Source organism: Gadus chalcogrammus, chromosome 11 (genome assembly GCF_026213295.1).
Source record: "Gadus chalcogrammus isolate NIFS_2021 chromosome 11, NIFS_Gcha_1.0, whole genome shotgun sequence".
NCBI lineage: Eukaryota > Metazoa > Chordata > Actinopteri > Gadiformes > Gadidae > Gadus > Gadus chalcogrammus.
In genome coordinates, this window is record NC_079422.1 from 16,086,559 (window position 1) to 16,104,058 (window position 17,500).

The window sequence follows — 17,500 nt, forward strand, 5'->3', positions numbered from 1 at the left end:
GGAACTGCTACAGAGGATGAATGGTGACGCATTGAGTCCAGTGTACAAGTACACAGGCTGGGAGTCGTCGGGACAGGGTGGTGTTGGTGGTGGTGATGGCGGTGGAGGGGAGGGGGTGGGGGTGGGGGCGGTGATGTCAGTGGTGGTCATGCTAGGAGTTAGTGGTGTTGGTATGGGTGTTGATGATTGTGGTGGTGGACGTGGTGTAAGTGGTGGTGATGATGATGGGGGGGGGGGGGTAGTGGAGATGGTGGTGGTGTTAGTGGAGGTGGTGTTGTTAGTGGTGGTATTGGTGCTGTTAGCGATGGTGGAGTTAGAGGTGGTGGTGCTAATGGTGGAGTTATGATGATGGGTTTGTAAGTGGAAGGAATTGAAGAGATTTAGGGACATTACGGGTCAATAGGTGGGCACTAGAAAGGGGTAAGTAAAAAATAGCATGTGATTGGCAAACGCTAATTTGGAGACACTAATCAAAGTTCTACATTTCGACACCATCAAATCATTGTATTATACAGTGTGTAATTAGACGTGCATGACATTAATTATGAATAAATGAAAGACTGATTGCATAACCTAGTGATTTAATATCTTAATATTATATTGTACTATACAAAAGGGAGCATTCATCACAAACCAATCTTAGGATCCATGAAAATGGCTTTGTGAGCATAAAGCTACTGCCCTGCTGCAGACAATCTGAGAAAGATCTTAGCTGGCTATGTTAATCCACAGTGATTTCATGGACAGAACCTTCTGTCCATGAAACTAGTTCATTTTATGAAATGAGGATTTATAAAAACCCAAAATATATAAGAAAAATCTGTAGATAATGATAACATGTACTGATTGAGCTAGGGATATTGGTGGTCATTGTGTGATTGGTTGTGTCTTTAGGGTTGAACGTCACATGGATAAAACCTGAACTGGAATTAGTTAAAACGGTTAGGTTTTCTAAGCCTCAGTTGTACTTGGCAGGTGAGTGTGATTCATATGAGCCTGTTAAGCCTGAGTTACCAGCAAGGATTTAAAGGTAATAGCCACATGATTCAGGGTACACACAGCAAGGCAAACAGACACATTTTGTTCACTCTGTTTCTCTCTTAACCGGCCTTTGACCGGCTGCGTCGGGGCAAGAAATAATCAAATAATGTTTAAAAACGTTTTTTCTAAAATAGATTTGAGTCCTACACGAAGTGAGTGCTATATTCATTATCTGTGATTTGGTACATTTTTTGGGGACCTCGGTACAAATATGGACGCTAATGTTCACTGGGCTCAGACACAAACACAAGCATAGACATACACACACACGCATGCATACACACAAACATTTAAACACAAACACACAAACGCCGACACACACACAACACACAATTTGGATCAAACACATACACGTGAAATATGCAAGACTACATTTCATCAACTAAGTGCAATTTGCAGTTATGTCACAAACAAAACGACATATACACACAAAACCGCTCTCTCGCACACAAACACGCTAATGCACGCACGCACGCACGCACGCACGCACGCACGCACGCACGCACGCACGCACGCACGCACGCACGCACGCACGCACGCACGCACGCACGCACGCACGCACGCACGCACGCACGCACGCACGCACGCACGCACGCACGCACGCACGCACGCACGCACGCACGCACGCACGCACGCACGCACGCACGCACGCACGCACGCACGCACGCACGCACGCACGCACGCACGCACGCACGCACGCACGCACGCACGCACGCACGCACGCACGCACGCACGCACGCACGCACGCACGCACGCACGCACGCACGCACGCACGCACGCACGCACGCACGCACGCACGCACGCACGCACGCACGCACGCACGCACGCACGCACGCACGCACGCACGCACGCACGCACGCACGCACGCACGCACGCACGCACGCACGCACGCACGCACGCACGCACGCACGCACGCACGCACGCACACACACACACACACACACACACACACACACACACACACACACACACACACACACACACACACACACACACACACACATACACGGACAGACAGGCTCCCCAGACAATCCCAGTAAGCAATTCGTCCACGGTGGATTTCCCCTACCCAGACCCTCGGAGCAGGCAGCCATATGAACACTCATTACTTCTCATCTGACTCAAGGCTTGTGTTGCAGCCACATGCCTGATCCAACTGCTCCTCGTCCCTTCTCCCCTTGGTTCTCCCTTCCAACCCTCCCTGTCTCAAGCTACTCTGGCGTCGGCACAAGTTGTGCTAAACAATGCCAACACTGGGGCTTACGCACTTCATACTTGTGGCCCTCAGAAGGCTGAGGGGAAAACACAATTCTCTAGGATGAATACTTTTGTCTGCTGGGAGATAATCCAGGTTTTCGTGTTTTGTTTTTGGGTTTTTTTTATTCGAGGGGAAAAAGTGTGTTCTGCCAGAGGCTGGATCTTGTGTTGACTCTGGTCCCAAACGCTTGGGGCGTCTCTTACGATCACTCAGAAGAATGATGCAGCACCCTGTTCTCCTGCAGGATGGCCCTAACTCAAGTCGAAATGATTCTGATGGCAATTACAATTAGGGCATTTAGCAACTTACATCGTTTAATACACACATTGACACACCGACGGCAGTGTCAACCATGCAAGGTGACAGCCAGCTTGTCAGGAGCAGTTAGGGTTAAGTGTCTTGGTCAGGGACACATCAACACTCAGCTAGGAGGAGCTGGTGTTCGAACTAGCAACCTATCGGTTACAATCTGCTCTACCTCCTGAGCTAAGACGATCCACTATAAACTTTACATTAGTAGTAGCAACGGATAAAGGATAGAGGCTAGACACTTCGCTATGTGTCGCAGCGTTTTGCCACGATACCTGACGATCTGCAAAAATTGGATTCAATCAAATAAAAATGATATCATTGAAATGTGGATGCATGTTACATCATAATAAAAGCACTAAAAAATAGTAATCTCTTTCTTGCTCGAACGGTCTGGCGAAGTAACTGCTGATTGCCACACCACTCTGAAAAACAGCTTTTATAGCTATCGATTTTTCCTTCTCTGTAAAGTTGAATAGCATGACACAGTTTGAAGCTGCCCTCTTCTGAGTTAAAGATGGAGCGCAATCTTTAACTCACAAGCTGTTACTGCCAGCCCCTGATACGGCTGTCACACTAGATTGATGGTGGCCTTTTGATACCAGTTCAATATTGTTTTATAACTGTAACACATTTCTATTCAGCATGGGTTTGGGCTTGGGTTTTACCTTCTTTGTATCATATAACATCGATACTTAAACATAACGTCACTCACACAACGGGGCCATTTACTGTTTTCTTGATATAAATATACTTTAGATCGAACATTAAAAAAAGGCTTGTATGGATCAATCGTGTCGCTACCCTCGAACCTTTAATTCACAAGCAGGGTTGTTTCGGAATACACTGGGGCAGAAAAATGGAAGGCAACGAATAAGAAAAAAAGGAGGAAAATAAGAAAAGGCGTAGAACCGGTGATGTGAATTGAATGGCCGAGAGCTGCCGAGGTAATCATCGCCTCACTCTCCGTCTCTCACCCCCGGAGAGTGATAAGTGAAGAGTTGTTTTGTGACTTTGCCTAATGTGTGTGGGCTCCACTGAGCTCCCACCAGACAGACTTTCACCGCGTGCCCGGTTGTCACTATGGTCTTGCTGCTGCTGTTGTTGTTTTGGGTCTATTTATTTATTTATCTATCCGTTTATTCCTTCATGCATGTGAGTGTGTGGGCGTGGATTTGTGTGGATTTTTTTTCTTTGTGTTTTATACGTGGTGATGCTGCAAACTCACACACACAAACACACACACACAAACACACACTCATACAAATATATATATATATATATTATGTATATATATATGTCTACTGTGTCCATGCGCATGCAAATGTGGGTATTAGTCTTAGTGTTTCTACACACGTTTGTGTGTGTGTGTGCGTGTGTGTGTGTGTATGTGTGTGTGTGTGTGTGTGTGTGTGTGTGTGTGTGTGTGTGTGTGTGTGTGTGTGTGCATGTGTTTGCATGTGCATGCATGCGTCTGTGTGTGTGTGTGCTTGTGTTTCCATGTGCGTTTGTGTGTATTTGTCTGTGTTTGTATGTGTGCGTGTGTGTGCATGTGCATGCATGCATGTGTGTGTGTGTGTGTGTGTGTGTGTGTGTGTGTGTGTGTGTGTGTGTGTTTGTGCATGTGCGTGCATGTGTGTGTGTGTGCATGTGCATGCATATGTATGTGCATATGTGTGTGTGCGTGCGTGTGCTTGTGCGTGCATGTGTGTGTGTGTGTGTGTGTGTGTGGGATGAGAGCGGGTGTGCACATGGGGATGAGGCGGGCTCCTCACACAGCAGGTGGTCCCTGTGGGGGCCCCTCCCCCCCGTGGAGCCGGGTTACTCTGCGGCGCCTTCAGCAGCGGGCAGGAGGAGAGGGAAGAGCAGGAGGAGGAGGAGGAGCGGGAGGAGGAGAAGCGGTAGGAGGAAGCGGAGGAGGAGCTGGGTGGGGGGGGAAGGGGGGGAGAGGAGGTGGAGAAGAGGAAGGAAATGGACAACCGTGGTAATCATGGAACTCTGACACGTCGGAGATGGGGATGAGGACAAATCAATTAGCTGTGGCTGGCTACAGAATGGCTGCTGTTGTTGTTAGCACGCGGGTGCGAGGGCTGCGGATGGAGAAGGAAGAAATGGCGGACGTTCCCTTCGCGATGTCAACGTGTTGTGTTGTGTTGAGCGGACTTAAGTCATCCTGAATTCATTTTAATGAATCATGTGTGAGTTGGGAAGAATGATTGTTCTAATTGAAGTAGGCCTGGGTGTAGGATTAGCTAGCCTGAAAAGCAAAATCTTGCCTTTGTGATAAGAGCAATACAGTACTTACTGTCTGATTGAGGCTAAACGTAGCATTTAGTGGGCATGGAATATGTGGGGAAGAACAAACTGGGGACAAAGAAAAGCCCAAAAGCTCTAGGACGCTAGTTAAATAAAAAACAATTATACAAAAAAATATCCCAAATGTGCAAACTTATCAAATGTTTATTCACAATATTGTATTTATTACTTTAACAGGTGGACCGTGTCATTTGACAAGGATCAGGTCTCATAGCATCACAATCTGAAAATTCAGTTCAATTCCATCTTCTCAAAAAGCACCATCGGTGCCTTTTACACGTCTGTTTGGATCTTAAAAGCACTATCAACAGTTCTCAGTGTTCACAGGGTGTACCGCTCATCCCATTTAATGAACGAAGAGCTGCTATTTTTCTCCCTTAGAGTGTTTGAAAACACAAGTAATTATAGAATGCAAATTGCGGGGCGTGCGCTGTCAAGCGTGTGAAACACAACAAAGAGATGCTTAGCACCACATTTTTCAAGTTGACACTTTCAGCATCATGGAGAGAAAATAACCCCATGTTGGAAAATAAAAGGTAATAGTCAATTATGCAAGAGGTGCCCAATAACCACACAAATTATATGATTGATTTCCACAGATTAGCCCGATAACAATTTGGCTTACTATTGGAATGTGTATGATGAACTAATTGTAATCGATAAATATCTGTCATGTAACCCCCACGGCTGTTTTATAAATTAAGTGAAATAATCCCAGCACAAATAACAATCAAATAATTAAAAGAGTGAATGCGTTGCATTCTGCATGTGCTCACTTGCCCATTTTCACACATTAATGTGTTTCAAGTTGCAGTAGACAGAAGTGTAAAAGTAAATGTAGTAATTATCCTTTTAAATTCACAACAAATGTTAGACCAACTATAGTTATGTGTAACATGAATTCAACTTTCACATTATACTCACTGTTATCATATCTAAAAAGAAGTGTCTGGAAGGGTATAGATACAAACATGACCTTATACAGAAAGTTAATATCCAATAATAGTCATAGGTAATAATACTTTTACAGACTCAATCAAACCGGGTAATTTAATATCCTTATATACGTTGAGCACAGTGATCTACAACAAGGTGAAAAGTGTAACAATATACGATTTTGACCACTTGCATCAATTGCTAAATATTTCAAGTGGTTAACATTATTCTTTGAAGGATAGTCTTTTTTTCAAGATATCATATTTTAAAAATAGTTATTTCTACAATACCATGTACATCTCCAACTTTAATAAACATGGCGCTCTCAAAATTGTTAATTTATATGAGTAGCATAATGTCACATTTGTGTACACGTATATGTGTCTACACGTGTTTGCCTGTTTGTGTGTGTTTGCCTGTTTGTGTGTGTTTGCCTGTTTGTGTGTGTGTGTGTGTGTGTGTGTGTGTGTGTGTGTGTGTGTGTGTGTGTGTGTGTGTGTGTGTGTGTGTGTGTGTGTGTGTGTGTGTGTGTGTGTGTGTGTGTGTGTGTGTGTGAATGTACGTTCGAGGATGTGCATTTGTGCACATATGTGAACATCAAAACACAGGCAGGACCGTGGGCTCATCAATAAAATGGTATTTTGGCCGTGGTGCAGCACGCTACGTGAACAATGGAAGGTGTTCGAGTAAGCTGTTAGCTAGCGCTAGTGGGCGAAGCAGGGCTTAGACACCGGGATTTATGATTCGGTCTCCTCCAAGAGAGCTCATTATCCCCGGGGGCAAGTCGACACCAGGGGAGGGCTATGTTTCACCAGGACAATTTACAGTACCCCCCCAACCCCCACCCTGTAGTCAATTATTATTGTTATGATTATTAATGGCTTACTGGGTTACTGCTCGGCGACGTACTGAATTGCGCATACTGCATGTAATTGAATGTATACATCGATTGGCAGCAATTATTGCAGTTTTTCTTTGTTCAGGCTATACCATTATCATTTATCTGAGGCTTGCTACTACACATGTTTTTTATTCTGGAGAGTGGATCAGGAGTGGGACTCCTTTCAAAGAGTAGCGTGACACTATGTAGAGGGAGAGGAGAGGTCACCACTATTACTACTATGTGCAGTGAAAGGGAAGCCTCAGATCACCTTGCGGGGTTCATGCGTGGTGGTCGTCGTCGTGGCGGGGAAAGCCCTACAGCGTCGACTGGAAACGAAAGACAACGTGAACCCGACTGCCCACGTGTTCCCCGTGTTTCGTTTAGTCTGAAAAGAGTCTGATGCGGTTTATTCCCATCGTACACGAGAGTGGCAACAAAAACCTATTCACAAAAACCTCCCAGAAGACGAAACAGGAAATGGTGTGAAACAAATAAACGCCGGGGCATTTGTTTGATGCTTTACAGTACAAAAGTGTCTTGGGTTTTTCTTGCGGTCATTTGGGACGGTGGTTAAAGTCTAGCGCGGGTCCATGGTGACAGCAGAATTCCTCACGTTTATCTCGTTGTCGCCATTGGGCCTAAATGAATAAATGCAAAGACACCAACCCTTATCTTGTGGAATATATGACTACAGATTGAGTCACTGTCAAAATTCATTGAATCCATATATCCGTCTTTCCATTCATGTCTTGTAGTCATGTATATACATCGCTGCATTCTGTCATATAAATCTGCTGCCATGGGTATCAGACAAATTCTACAAAACACGTTTAAAGATGAACTTGCTCCTTCTTATCATATAAGTATGCATGTGTATTTAGTTAGTATGTCCAAGAGATGATATGGCATGGTACAGGAAGTATGCATTTCTTTCTTCTTTTGACGTGAAAGGGACAGTGTGTGGGGCCGATCAACTTCCCCTGAAACACCCATCCGGCGCCCACACATCGCTGTTATCTTTATCCTGTATCACTCACATCTCACACACCTCTCCGGGTGTCAGGCCCAACGCCCCCGCGCGTCACGTTTACGTCGACGCGGTCGCACGTACCTTTTCGAGCTGCGCGTTCTGCCTGGACTTGTAGAGGAACTCCCCGACGGCCACGAACACGGACAGCACCAGGCCAGCAGCCAGCACGATGAAGATGCCACCGATGTTCTGCACCCCCAGGGCGCTGGCCTCCTTGCTCTCCTCCTCGGGGCAGCCGTTCCCCCGCCACCACTTCTCCTTCATCATGTGCAGCTTCCCCTCCTCTTGCAGCTGGAGGATGGCTATAGTGATCTTATCTCGGTACGGAGAGCCTGAGGGGGGGGGGGGGGGAGGGGAAACACAACAAAGAAAATGACACAGGTTATCCATCTGAGTGAACATGGCACAGAACGATTTAAGGAGGCTTTGTGGAGAGAGGGGGGGGGGGTGAGGGGAGATCTGGGCTACGTTTTTTTTGTGTGATAATGTATTTCCATTTAAGTGTGGTCTTTCAAATGCCGTCATGCTTGTTATGCAGGCGTGTAGGTTTGGCCCACAGGCCTTTGTGAGAAAGGAAATACATAAAAGACTCATAGAATAGTGAGTGATTGAATGTGTTACAGTGAATGTTTTAGATAAAGTGTGACTGCTATATTAAAGTGATACAGAAATACTGCTCTGATGAGGCGTTTAAGATGTATTTTTTGCCTACATGGCCTCTAACCTTATTTAGGTCATGGGGTGGAGGAGAAACTGGTTATTGTATTTTTCCCTTTGTCACCTACCTATTAAGAATGTATTAAAGCAACCTTTTTAGACCAATGTTTCCACAGAAGGAAATACTGCACTTTGCTACGTTCTAAGTAAAAGCAAATTACATAGTTGTGTCTACTGTATGAAAAAGCTCCCATTATATTTAAGTATCCAGCCTTTGAAAGCTCTTGTATAACATAAAGACTTATTGTAAATAACAATCCATGTCGTCCAGAATAAACTGCACATTATAACAGATTCCTCCACTATAACGGATTCCTTATCGTCCTTACCGTTTCCGCGAAACCCAAAGCACCCAGCAATAACAAGCCATTAAGAACAAAATATCTCCAAGGGGGGCCTCTACGCCCTTTCGTTTTATCCACACACACTTTATTTCTTTAATTAAAGCTGTTGCCGTGTTTAATTTGCAGTAACGCTTCCACTACGACCTGTTTTGTTGCCTTAATAAGTAGAGGCATTCCCAGTGCACATCTTTGAAGAAATCCCTTCCCACACACGCGCGCGCATGTGTGATATATATGCAGAGTGCGCCCAACGCAACCGCTCTTCTGTTTACCCACAATGCTCGAGGGGGCCTCCTCCTCCCCACGTTGATAAAATAAACTCTGGCACGTCTCTGGCGCGAGCACATCAAAACCGGGTCACATGACACCGACCCTGATTACAGTAGAAGGGTGAAAGCCTTTTGTCAGACACGCATACATTCCCACAAACCTTTCTACCACAGTTTGGCAAAAAAACCTTGTCTTGAACTGAAAACCGTCAAGCCACAACCATTTTGTTGTTGTTGTGTTGGTAGCTGGGGCAGCTAAAAAAACAACAACTAAATGTTTGGTTTAGTACACGAGGGACAGCTGATCTCCGTGGGGCGTCGGCTGGTTGTCGGTCTGACAACGGGGCCGTGTGAAACGCCGTATTAAGACCCTAAACAGCGACAATGATACACTTCCCGCCGGAGCCCATGGGGTAACCGCCACCCACAGGTGCGTGACGGAGCTGCTGCTGCCACGGTGGCAGCCAGGGGACCACGTTTGAATACCTCACATCTCCCGTGTCCTTTATCTTAGCCCGCGGGTGACCGGGTGTCCCGGCTTTTATTTCAAAAAACCGCCGGCCAGGGTATTTCAAGAAACCCATCTAGTACCGCGGTGATGGCCAGGGGTAAAAACATAAGCATTTTTCCTCTCTGCCATTCGTTTCTATCTAAGTACCGGCCCTAGCCTGCACCCGGTCCCTTTGCTACCTCTGCTGGGGAACAAAAAACACAGTCAATGTGTGTCCGATAACTGCTGCTCAGTAGGAGGGACGGGCAGCCTTGGAACCCTGCCAGCTCTACACCGCATCAAAACAAATGGAAAGGCGTCATCTGAGGGAAGGAGCACATGGTGATCATCATTCAGCCCGCGAGTTGAAGACACGCCATGCAGAACCCTGTTTTTTTGGGCTGTGTTTGTTCTTGCAAGCAAATTTTCACTTGTGGTATCACTGTTATTATATCACACTTTCTTCAAGTGTTTCATAATTTGAGCGGTGGAATAAACCCATTGAATACTAGGAACCAGATATCGCTGGTAAGAGAGAGACAGGAGAGAGAGAGAGAGAGAGAGAGAGAGAGAGAGAGAGAGAGAGAGAGAGAGAGAGAGAGAGAGAGAGAGAGAGAGAGAGAGAGAGAGAGAGAGAGAGAGAGATTTCAATGTGTTGTGCTTCTCGGTGATAAACAGAATATGTTAATTTCGAGAGCTAAAAAAAGAGCCCTTCTCAGCATGCGCACCGTTAGAGAGGCACTTAATCCTCAGGCGGAGGCGCGAATTGAGAGAGAGAGCGGGACAGGCCACTGTGAATCCAGAGTAAGACACATAGCAGTAATCTGCAGGATCAAAGCTGAGTAATGGCACACCGATCCCAGATGCATTGTCTCCGGATCCAACCCCCCAAAGAAAAGGGACAAACATAGAAATGTACATGAGCTGCAACGTCTTTTCTTGCACTCTGAACATGTGTCATATAAGCACAGTGAGATGGGGGAAAAATATTGTTCTGCTTTTGCCATACAGACAAGGACTTGTTTTGCATGTTGGGCCTAGTAAATAGATACTCGCATCACATATCGTACGTACAACAATTTACTATCGGGACAGTAGCCCAGATGGGCCGAAACACCTGATTGGAGTGCTTTCACATACAACGGGTACACTCGTCTCGGGACTCGCTTGCATCACTGCAGATTAATTTGTTCTCTCTCGTCCTCCCTTCCTCTCTCCCGTTTTCTCTCTCTCTCTCTCTCTCTCTCTCTCTCTCTCTCTCTCTCTCTCTCTCTCTCTCTCTCTCTCTCTCTCTCTCTCTCTCTCTCCCCCCCTCTCCCTATGTCTCTCTCTTTCCCTCTCTCTCTCTCTTCAAGAATCTGTCTCTCTGCCTCCTGTCGTGTCCTTGTCTAGTTTACTTGTGCGCCGCGAGTCACTCGCCGTTCCCCGACTAGTACACACAGGGGAGAGACGACACCCAGGTCTCCATATGGCTCATGTCTCCGCTAAACCAAACACGGAGCGACATCCACTTGCATGACTAACGGAGTGACCGAGGCACGCTGCAGCATATAATTTCTGTAGCCTAACAAAGACACATGCGGCTGAAGTGGGAGACAGCGAACACGTTCCAGAGAGACAGAGGCAGGCAGCGGTGGAGGAGTCGTTCCAAGTGAACAACCTGTGCAGGTACAGAACTTGTGTCAGATGTACTCAATGACTCCATTTAATTACCTCTCTAGGGCACCCAGCACGGAAAACTTCTGTGCGTATGAATTGCGGTCGCATTACCATTCACCTCACATACACACACACACACACACACACACAATCTCAGTTTGAAAACAGAAAATGCTAAAATGTTGCTTAGTCCATTGTATTTGGATATCCCCTAGATACAGTCGCACAGAACTACGCAGAGTAGGGGATGCCTCCCTCTAGGGATGGTTAGGAGTAGACAGGTAGAACCAGGATAGGTGAGGCAATACAATGCAATTGGGCCCATAATGGACATCCACAAGGGAAGCATTACCAGCAAACATTTGAAGTCAAAATCATATTATTTGAAATGGAAATTAGCAATGTCCACGCTGATGACAAGGTTTTTTGCGAGAACAACATTCGTGCATACTTTGTTTGCTATAGGCATGTTGAGAACATCAGGGTCACACTCCGGAGTGTAGACATTCCAGTAGACAGAGCTGGGAGCAGCAGCTGTGAGGCACGTCCATTATAGAGCTCAGATCGGCCACTAGGGGCCCGGCGAGTGAAACCGTACGTCAGCTATGACGATTCAGGTGCTAATGCTACCCGACAACGACTCTCTATTAAAGTCAATGAGATATATGCTAAATGGCCCGGCTATACGGGGAATAAAGGCTGCATATGGAAAAAAGGGTACTAAAAGGGTAGGATTAGCAATTTAAATGGCTTGTTCTGACTGCATGAGAACGAGCCACGGGGGAGTAATGATATAACACGTTTTGTTTTCTCCCCACTTTCTTTCCTTTTCCTGGTCAAATATGCGTTGTGCTGCACAATGGGCGTGTTGCTGTGGACGTTACACACAAACAAGGAGCAGGGCTACTCCATCCACACACAACCCTGTTGGATGGCAGACTGTCAATCCCACACTTGAAAGCAGACCCGACAAAGGCGAAACACATTGACAGATGCAGAGTCATACACCCACACACACACACAGACACACACACATCAAGGACATTGTAGAAAGCAATAACAGAGGAAGGAACATCATCGTTCACATTATCTTCTTGAATTGCCGCTAAGGGTGGGTGATTTTAAGGCCCCGTGTTGCAATGATCTCCAAATCTATGTCTCAATGTTTTGCCGTGTTTTTGTGGCGTTTATTCGTTATTCGTTATGGGAGAATAAGCTTGAGGTATAACCTGATGATATGTGTGTCAAGCACTTGCAACAGGTCACTGGAAGGAGTCCTAGAAACAAGGAGTGGTGGAACGTGCAAGTGCAAGAACTCCTACAATTACTGAGTGTCGTTAGACTGAAATTAATTGTGAAGCATTTTTTGTTTATAGGCCACGCTGAGGAGGAGGCAAGAATTCTTGAAACAGTAATGAACACAACGCACACAGTGTGTCTCCTTTTCACCAGTTCTTCACGTTGAGTTCCCTCTCAAATTGACTCTAATTAATTTTCACTCTCTTAACTCGGGTACTTAACACAACGTGTTCTTTTTCTATTATTATTATTTATTTATTTTTACTGTTTTTGGTGTCTTGGAGGAAATTGTGGTTTGGCGTGCATAACCGGATTAAGACAATCTTCCGCTGAGCTCAATAATCAAATGCAGACACCTCCGCACACAACCTGAACTGAGCCTCTCTCTCTCTCTCTCTCTCTCTCTCTCTCTCTCTCTCTCTCTCTCTCTCTCTCTCTCTCTCTCTCTCTCTCCTCGTGGTTCCTCTAGCCCTAGGCTTGTATCATACACATTGCCTCTCTATGGTGAAAAGACACCACGTGGGTTGCAACGAAGGTTGAAGACAATAGACAGAAGACAACAATGAAGTGTTCTCGAGTCTAATCTATTCCTGAAAAAAATCCTTCTGTATATATCATCTGACATGGATATAAACACATTTAAAAATATATGCCATTGTGGGATATGCAGCATTACTGTGATTAGAACAGAGACACAGGATTATACACAAATTAAACCATTCTTTTTTTAGAAGGGACAATTTCTACGGCTTGTACATCAGATTGCATTATGGGACTTTTTTTTGCAGATACTCCATTTCTAATAACTTAAATATACTGTCACCTCGGCGAATGAAACCGTTGCTTTTTCAAGTGAAACGCTGTGGCACTTTCAAATGTCGCCCCATTATGTCAAATCATTTCAGGATAGATTAGAAATCAATTATAAAAAAAAACTTGACCTCAACCATAATAACTAATAATCTAATGCCCTTATTCTTCCAAAACGGAAGCCTTCATTGCGATGTGACGCTGCAATGTACAAGCCTTACAAGGTATATCTTTAGGCGGTTGGCTATCATGTGCTGCTCAAAGCTGAAGGTTGTCGTGGCAATGGTAGACATTGAACATAATTATCGGTACTTGTATATATTATTTAGATAATAAAGTAAATGTGTGACTGTATTCAAGGTAGTAGTGGTAGTAGTTTATTATATAGTGTGAATACATGTTTATTATCTTGTACATATACGATGTAACGCGTGTATTTTGGTTAAGTTAACCAGGCACCTGCTAAATTAATATGTTTACATAGCCATTGCAAATATGACTGATAAAACGGTACAATTCAATTATGTTTATTGTTATTTAACAGACTAATAAAATACAACTCTGAATACATCCGCCCGTGACTCCTCGTTCATGAGGGCAACACCGTTCAGCGGAACTTTTATCAACGGCCTCTGCAGCGCAAACATTCTTAGCACGGATGGCCTGTGGGAAATCAAACCCAAAAACGGGTCGACCTTATACACACCTGAGCTAGACAGGACCTGTAGAAGACACACCTGTATGTCCCATCATGCATGTAGTGTGGAAAATATGTCTCAGAAAACATGAGCCGATACTGCCAGACCTCGACCTCCAAATAGGGAACAGTGAAGGCATCACTACATGTTGTCAGTCCTTCTCAAACTTTGCTCAGCCGGGGCCCAGTAGTGATTAACCCTCTGCCTGTGGAGCCCACTGACACCTGCATAAATAATCACGACCATATCCAAAACTCGAGTTGCTGAATTAACATTATGGCCAAAATGCAGGGGTTGCCAGATTTCGATCAGTTATTATGAGTGACGTGAAGTGTGATTTGTTGACTTCCAATCCCGTGGTCTGATGGGTCAATGACTATTTGGCGTACATGTCAACAAACGTGATGCAAAGGTTTACACCGTCAACGAGTGCAGCGCGATCTGTGGACGGTCCCCAACATCATCGGCATTCTTTCACGGAACGGCGTTCCAGGTGCGTTCTGGGTAAGGGGAGGTCTGGGTAAAAAGTTTGAGAGCATACGCACCCATGGGGGTGCCGACTCCGTAGGCCTTGGAGTCGATGAGGCCCCCGATCTGCGTGAGGTTGCAGTTGCGCTGCGTGACGAACTCGATGGTGGTGGACTCCATGAGGAAGGCGTAGTCGGAGGTGAGCACCCGCTGGATGCCCTCGTCCACGTTCTTCACCATCACTGAGTGCCTCCGACTGCTCATGAACTCCCACATCTTGTCGTACGTGGAGATCTTGGTTTTCTGCTTTGGACCAACACACACACACACACATACACACACACACACACACACACACACACACACACACACACACACACACACACACACACATACACACACACACACACACACACATACACACACACACACAAACACACGCATGGCAAATTAAGGGATAAAAACACTTAAATTCAATGACTGCTACAGCGATACCGCTGTTTTATATTTATTCCGGTAGCATTTAAGCTAACATCAACTATGAAGCGTTAATAGAGTGGTAGTAAGTGGGGAATTCATAATTTATAAAGTGTTGTTAGTTCATGATTCCTACTCATTAGTAAACAATCATTGTTCTTATTTTGAATATTCGCCTAGACACATATATGAAACCAGTACAGCAAATAATAGAATATGGATGCATGAGTTCAATCCTCAAAATAACAGTAGGAACCGGTAGTTCAAACCAAAGGTCTGATTCTACAAAGAAAATTTCATTTCCTGGCCCATTCGTTTAATAATCACAATGAGAAAAACAGCAACAGATAAGCATGGCCGGCATTGGCAATAGAGGGATTATGGAAGGTCAGCCCTCTTCAGACTCTATCATGTAGCCAGCAGCGGTCCTATTGTATGTGGTGGGTTGTGCTTCGATGTCTGCACCTGTAATCTAAGTGATGAATCCCAAGGTGCATTTACTCTCCAAGGGATCCAATTTGAAGGCATTTTTGAGGCCATTTGAAACCTAATTAAGTCACAACTTCAAGGTCCTGGCCGCCATTATTGTGTGTAATGACTTTTTGCGGCCGGTCGATATTTTAGATCAACTGGGTGATTTGCAAAGTGCCTATCAGAATCTTTCGGAGTCACCCTTGACAAATCAGGCGATTGAGCATGCAAGCTACAGACTGCTGATAAGGTGGCAGAGAGAGAGAGAGAGAGAGAGAGAGAGAGAGAGAGAGAGAGAGAGAGAGAGAGAGAGAGAGAGAGAGAGAGAGAGAGGGAGAGAGAGAGAGAGACAGAGACAGAGAGAGTAAGATGTGCGTGTTATAGTGAGAGATTGGGAGAGAGAGAGAGAGAGAGAGAGAGAGAGAGAGAGAGAGAGAGAGAGAGAGAGAGAGAGCCACAGAAACAGACAGAGAGCTAGAGAGAGAGGTGGTTAAATCAGGAAGAGTCAGAGGATAACCAGCATATGCTCCTATAGCGCGGGCAGGGAGCCCAGGTGGGCTTCCCTCAGACACACTCTGTACACAGCAGGCACCCAGCGCTGATTCAAAACAACTACAGCAAGGATGTGGTAAAGTACAAGGGCATCACAGGGGGTCCTAAGCAGCTGTCAGGAAATCAAAATCCTCCCCGAAATCATTAATTAAAAGATTTTGTGGTGAGTGAACGTGAAAGGTGAGCAAATGACACATCTGCGTTGTATTAACAAGTAATTAAAGTGTAAGTGAGTCCCCTGTTTCAGCTGGAAAACAACACTATGAGATTTGAAAGCATTGCAGCGTGAATACTATGAGGGAAGGGGTAGGTTTTTTCCAGATTACGACTTGTGCCAACATTGTGATCCTTTTTTTTTAAGCTAGTACCATCGCTGTGTATCAGCGTTTTAATGGTATAGTACAAGAGCCTGAGAAGGTTAAACCTATCTCAGACACGGCCGTCAACGTCAACAGCTGCCCAGACAGAGCTCTACACATCCGCACAGCCGCGGCAGTACTTACAATAGTGTCCCTTCGTCGTGACGGCAAAGTTTCTGGTAAAAAGGCACTTTGAATTCACAAAAAACTGTCACAAACTGGTTGGCGGAGGCAAGCAAAAACATGAGATTTTGCACCTGTTTTCTCTAAACATAGGTCTTATTTAAGTAAAAGTGACAAAATGGAATAGTTTGTTATGTTGAATATCAACATGAAAGAAAGATGAATTGATGTTCACGGTCCCTTTCCGACAACATGGTGTAATGTTTGGTAATGCCACCTTGCCGTTGGATCGTCTCAAGTCATCGTCACATGTCTGCTAAGGTTTTCCTCTGCACGCCTCTGAGGAGGGATCACGTCTTCCCTTCAGCGGGCGTACCGTTCCTCCACTGGGTGGGCAGCCAGTGCTGATTAGAACACAGCTCTGTTAATCCTTTGATCGTATTGAAGTGGCCCCCAGATTAGCCACACTAGCCATGCCATCTCCCCCACCTCCCGTCTCTCCTTTGTCGTGGGGACGGCCTTCGCTACAAGGCCCCTCTCAATCGTCCGAACCCATAGTCGACATTAAAGAGGATAATAAAGGAAGAAAAAAGATACTCCTTAATAAGGAGGGTGAATCCAACTGAGAATACACTTCAACCCCAATTAAACAATGTGATGTGATTCAAAATGTTTTTTTGAATTATGTGCGTTTTGAAAAGGAAAGAAGGAATAAAAAATCTCTGTGGCAGTTTTACTTGATGAACTAAAACAATGTGAATGTTTCACTTTTGGGCATGGTATCGCTATTAGATCATAATACTCCATCCCATTCAGCAAAACGTTATATTTATGACCAAGGCACTGGTGGATTATTATCGGTGGCAAGATGGAAGACCTTTATCTACTTGGACCTCAGTGACTTTGTTCTCTACTGCTGTATTATTAGCTTGAGTTATTTCTACACTGTCCATATAAATGTGCCAGAAATACTTTGTATGTAAGACGCTCA

General features: G+C 45.2%; 1 protein-coding gene across 1 annotated transcript in view; it reads right to left on the minus strand.

Moving 5' to 3' along the window:
* grik2 (glutamate receptor, ionotropic, kainate 2) overlaps nucleotides 1-17,500 on the minus strand; it is a 121,939-nt gene that overhangs the window by 366 nt on the left and 104,073 nt on the right. Inside the window, exons 14-15 of the mRNA XM_056602570.1 lie at nucleotides 14,605-14,830; nucleotides 7,855-8,105 (exon numbers count right to left, since the gene is read on the minus strand). Of these exons, the coding sequence (XP_056458545.1) occupies nucleotides 7,855-8,105; nucleotides 14,605-14,830 (477 nt within the window). The remainder of the gene's footprint in view (nucleotides 1-7,854; nucleotides 8,106-14,604; nucleotides 14,831-17,500) is intronic.